The sequence below is a fragment of the Nelumbo lutea genome, chromosome 3 (genome assembly GCF_056320005.1).
Source record: "Nelumbo lutea isolate HS-2025 chromosome 3, American lotus-T2T, whole genome shotgun sequence".
Lineage (NCBI taxonomy): Eukaryota > Viridiplantae > Streptophyta > Magnoliopsida > Proteales > Nelumbonaceae > Nelumbo > Nelumbo lutea.
The window spans coordinates 14,346,527-14,352,254 of record NC_142686.1 but is presented as its reverse complement, the minus strand read 5'-3'; the positions used below and the strand labels follow the sequence as shown (position 1 = coordinate 14,352,254).

The 5,728-nt window shown below is 37.2% G+C and overlaps 1 protein-coding gene across 1 annotated transcript; it reads left to right on the top strand.

Annotated features, from left to right (window-relative positions):
• Positions 1-914: 914 nt before the first annotated feature.
• On the top strand, positions 915-2,058 carry LOC148863096 (transcription factor ILI6-like). The gene is made up of 2 exons (XM_088975043.1): positions 915-1,448; positions 1,709-2,058. Exons 1-2 carry the CDS (start codon positions 1,323-1,325, stop codon positions 1,859-1,861), a joined length of 279 nt encoding a protein of 92 aa, XP_088831169.1. The 5' UTR covers positions 915-1,322; the 3' UTR covers positions 1,862-2,058.
• Positions 2,059-5,728: the final 3,670 nt, after the last annotated feature.

Below are 5,728 nucleotides of genomic sequence, written 5' to 3'. Positions count from 1 at the left end.
CTTCATGTATTAATTTACTTTATTTACACTGCAATAAAATAAAATATATTAAAATTTAAAACAAAAATAGATCAAAATTTACACTTGAATCATTTGTATTAATTTACTTTATTCTACTTCATAGTTTTGCATTAATGAAAATTTATTTGCATTGCAACCAAACACAACTTTAGTGACATTTTTGTGTCGTACTTCAACCGTGAGCAAGATAATGGAAAGCAATGATAACCGCATCAGATCAGGATTGAACCCTATGAGCCATGAATGAAGTACGAAGATGATTGAGGACCACTCTGTTAATTTTTTGCCGGTTGTAAAATATTAATAACATCAACCCAACCCCGGTGTATTGGTAATCCGGCCCACCAACACTAAACCCCACTCTCACATAGATCTGACGGTTGAGAGCTCTTATCCTTATGGATAAGTGCTTTGTTCAACATCGCTTTAAAAGAAATAGAAATCGTTGGCCGAAAATAGGTTTGATGTAACATAGTAGCTTACTAGGCTCCACGTGTCAAGTTGTAGGCCGAGCTGGGAAGAGTGTGGATATGAGTTTTTGAGAGGTCAACTATGCAGCCCACACTGGATCACGTAGTTGTGTCTCAAACCCAAACAAGAAAAGGGAGAGCGATTGCTGAGATTTTTCTCGACATCTTGAAATGGACCGAATTTCAATTTTCTTACGTATTTGATATTCAAAATTTCAAAATAATAAAATAACATGGTCTGGCGTGTTGAGTCTGACACATAAAGGAGGCCCAGGTCGTTGGCTCAAAAACAAGCACATTTCCATTGGCCCACTTGAAATCAATCTTCAACTTGGAGGACATGAGGAGAAGAGGCGGGGACAGCATGGCGTATCTCTACAACTGATTCCCTCTTTCTCTCTCTCTCTCTTTCTAACTCTATTTAAAAACAAGACTAGCCCACTGCTTTCTCCCATGCACTTGTCTTCTTCACCCCCAACACTACTTGTGCTGTGTTATTGTGCTCTTCTTCCCTTCCCCCCCACCACTCTCTTCCTCAGCTCATTCTTTTTCCTCTTCTTCTTCGTATCTCTTTTATATCTCCCTCTCTATAACCTGCTTTCTTACATTCTTTTCGCTCTCTCCTCTCTCTCTCACACTCTCTCACTGACTCTCCTCTCCTCCCGTCTCCCTCTATCTCTCACTCAAACTGGCACAATTCTTCCATACCCCTCTTCCTAATAATCTTTCTGTCTGACAAACCTATTCCACATTTTCTCTCTCTGGGTTGTGTTGCCCATCTTCAATCTCTTTTAAATAGAGTGACACAGATACACACAGCACACTGAGAAAATGTCGAGCAGAAGGTCGCGCTCCAGACAGTCAGGGAATTCGAGGATCACTGATGATCAGATCAACGACCTTGTATCCAAGTTGCAACAACTTCTTCCAGAAATTCGTGATAGGCGATCGGACAAGGTGATTTGGGGTTCCCTCTTCTTATCTACATTTGTGTGGTCTACCTTTGCTTATGCATTTAAGCCTTGAATCATGCCCACGAATCCATCCTCCTTTTTAATCTTTATTTGTTTGTGGTGTACCTAATCAGCTACAGTTGAGCTGTGGGACTAGAAATGTTGTTGTTGGACTGTGCCAGCTGTTACATAGTTTAGCAAGCTTTATCCAGTCTAATGCTCCTGATTAGTTGCTAATTAAGATTCAATCTTGTTTTATTGCAGGTATCCGCCTCCATGGTCCTACAGGAGACATGCAACTACATTAGGAGTTTACACAGAGAGGTAGATGACCTGAGTGAGCGATTATCGGAGTTATTGGCCACAACAGACGCCAGTAGTGCCCAAGCAGCTATTATTAGGAGTCTACTCATGTAACCGATCCACCTCTGTATTCTCTCTCTATTTCTCTCTCTCTCTCTCTCTTTTCCCCCCTTCTTTCTTCCCTTTTTCTAGGGTTTGTTAGTACGCCGGGGAGATGGAATTGAGCTTCAAGGACATCCCATTAATGCAAAGAGGTGTAGTAATTTTTAAGTCTAGCTATATAATAAACTACTATTTGCACTCACCAAAAAGCTTCTTCTCTCGTAAATCTCTCCATCCTTTTACTTTTACAACAACTCCTCCAACGACGTCGTCGTCAATTTCGATACATTAAGCTACATTAAAATTAATGGTTTGTGCCCTAATTTTAAGATTATCTTACGCGTTGCTTGTGACACTCTGCATAGGCTAATTCACATCTTCAGGTTATCAAAGAACAGTAGCGGAGGTTTAATCAAGTTGATTAATGCTATGCTTTTTTATTAACGTATGGGGAACTCATATGAAACAATTAAAGTAGAATCCGTGAGGTAGACGACTACGTTAATTTAAGCCATAAGTCATGTAGTTCAACACGTGACGTGGAGTCGACCCCATATATACCAAAATTTGGAGTGTGAGTTAGGAGGGGATGGAGCCCGTGATGTTAACATCACTGAGCTATTTGCCTTCAAAATTGACGATCACAAGATCTTAACTTAACCGCCATTTGCTTATCTTCAGCTAGCGTTTGATAAGGAATTTACATTATATTTATTAAAGAAGAAGAAGAAGAAGAAGGAGGAGGAGGAGGAGGAGGAGGAGGAGGTTGATCACTATATATATATATATATATATATATATATATATATATATATATATTTATATGATATTATCACTGGGAACCGATCGATTAACAGTGAACATACTGTTAGAGAAGAAAAAAGGAAATCAGTACTTCCTCCTGGATTCGAAAACAACTTTTCCTTTTTCCATTTTCATGGGTAAGACAGGGTAAACTAGTGTTTCAATAAACAAGGATAACATGCAATTACAGTACTCTGATGTTCAAAATCTATCCATCTTCTTTTGGCAGCTGATCTATAAGGCAATAGTGGTCGTACATTCACAAGCGATCCACACAGAGAAATCCTCCTTATTACATGCTAAATGGGCCGGTCTTAATTTCCCATCAGACTGAAACGTATGCACATAATAATTTAAGCGATTCTGCCTTCTTCTGCAACTTTTCTGTGAATTCTACTGTTTCGCGGTTTGCCTGTTCCAAAATACAAAGACCTCTAACAACTAATAATTGATTTCTACCCCACAAACTTCCATGGGTTCTCACACAAGGTGTCCCCATTGGAGCAGGCATGCATAATGCACATAAGAAAGAGCAATTGGGTCCTTTTCTTTCTGTGTTTGTTTTTATTCTTTTTATTTTTATTTTTTTAATTTTAATTTCTTTTATGTGTGTCTCTGTCACATACACCCCCACACAACACAGAGTAACCATTTGGCGACTAGGAGTTACTGATTGTCGCCCATGCTTAGAACTAATCTGATAAGAAAGAAACAGAATTTGTAACGTGCATTGATATATATGTTCTACATAATAATAATCTTCTCTCAACTAACCCAGACTGAGGTTCGTGATTCAATGAATGATCTATCATGTGCGAGAGACCCCTTTCTAATCGTTGGGCTGGTGTCAGAGAAAATTCATAACAATTCAGAGTGGGGTACGGGTTTTTACTTTTTAATTGGATCTGGATCCTATGTAGAGAGAGAGAGAGGGGGGGGGGGGGCGAAATTATATTATTAATAAGAAAAAAAAAAGTACTGTAACCCACTCCTCATCATCAAACAAAATTAAAGATCAAACTAAAAGAGCTAGTTCATGTATATATACCAATTTAAACATAAAAAGAGATTACATCAACGTAGATATTCTTACTCAATAATTTCTATTATTGTATGGATTTGATGAATTACAAATAATGTATACGGAGATTCCAATCCTATAATAATGATGATGATAATAGAAAAAGCATCATCAGCAGAGAGAGTAGAGAGGAATTGGATCTGAATGGAATCCTAATTAATATAGCACAAGTGAATCGTCGTACTAAGGCACATGACCCTCATTATATCATGTCACTTACAATTTTAATTTGCTGAATAAATTCCATCCACTTCATTTTATTGCCTTCATGAAATCGCAAGTTGGTGCATGTCACATTGACACGATATATACATATTTAACAGGAAACATTAGATTGCCCCACACTGCAGCCCTCCCGTTAACGTTTGATGGTACCTCAAGTGTCCAATCACTGGACCCGGCCCTTCTCCTCCTCCTACTGCAGACACATCTAATGACGAAATATCCCTTTGATCCATCCATCCATCGAATGATTTAATTATCATTGTACAATGCATCAATCCTATTCGCTGCAATTCCAGGCTTAATTAGCTGTCCATGTAAAGCAGGGTATTTGATGCGGAGATTGAATAACTGATTTTGGATTGGGTCTCTCGTATTCTATTATCTACATTAGATTATATAACGATAGATAGATAGATAGATAAGATAACTCCCATCCCTTGCATCGATCCTGAATTTTGGATTTTGATTAATTAATAGTGAATGATGGATGCACATAGCACTATGACCATATATAATTAATGAGAATGAGAATTTGCAAACATGCATGTGGGATGTGGCCGCCTCGATTCAATGCCGATCGAGCATTTATATTTATACACCATGCAATTGCAAAGCATCATTTAGAAATTTAAGGTTATTCCAAACTTTCAATTCAATTCATTATGTCTAATAGGCCTGTGATGCCCAATCAACGTCGTATTTGTAGATTTTTTGCTTTTATTTTTTTTTATCATTAAATTTTTTACCAACTTGCCCATTTATATAAATATTATTTTTTTTTTATGTTTGACAAAAAGAATAATTTATGAACATACATGAAATGAAATAATTAATATTTATATATATTTGGTAGTCTTCCCATCTTACCAGTGTCCAGTGGACAAGATCGTGAATGACTCGTTTCGATCCCTGCTTATTGGCACTCCATCGGTCAACACCTTGATGGGAATCGGTTTCTTTTTTGATTCATCTGACAGAGGAATCAGTTTTTCATTCATGGTTAAATCTTCACAATTTAAAAGCATTATCATTCTCATAAAGTTTTGAAATACATCACACAATATATATCTTGTCCGGAAAACATCCCCTTGGTGTTAGAAAATTAAGCACCACACGAATCTAATTTATGTATTAAATTCTATACACCTAAATATGGGATCATTCTGCCCCGCTCATCCAATCCTATTGTATCTAATTATTTTGTTTTCAGCAAAATATAATAGTACCTTTTTTAAAGGATGTGTGCAATTAAAAGAATAATAATGTGGTTGTAAAATTTTTCCAAACTCTACATATATCTCACAAAAGACATACATAGGTAGAATTCGGGATACATGTAGTGAATGTTTGCTGCAACCTAATTGGCTGGTTTAAACGTTAAACCAAAACCATGGTCTGTTTGTTGAACTTGGGTTCAGTCCTCAGTCCGCACAATATGGTGCTCACACTATCCTTACAATCTTTAACATCTCTGCACTTATATGCTTTTATTCATGAGGAGATATTCCCAATACACAAGGTGCAATTGTGGCTGTGATTACAATACTGTGAACATGTTTTGTGAGGACTGAATCTGATCTCCTGTTTGTTCAACTTGATCAGCAGACTCGCTTCTCAAGGGATAACACTGCAACTTGTCAAAAGCAGTAAAACATTTGTCCATCTTGACAAGTCTTGGTACTAGAAAATGCAGTCCAAGACTTGCATGTATCCTTAAAAATAATAGATTTCTGCTGGAAAGTAGATCAGAGACTTGACTTAAAACTAAT

Bases quoted from the DNA above. Each gene is read 5' to 3' on its own strand.
- LOC148863096 (XM_088975043.1), top strand. From the start codon at position 1,323: ATGTCGAGCAGAAGGTCGCGCTCCAGACAGTCAGGGAATTCGAGGATC. The intron at 1,449-1,708 runs GTGATTTGGGGT...GTTTTATTGCAG, and splicing joins GTGATAGGCGATCGGACAAG to GTATCCGCCTCCATGGTCCT.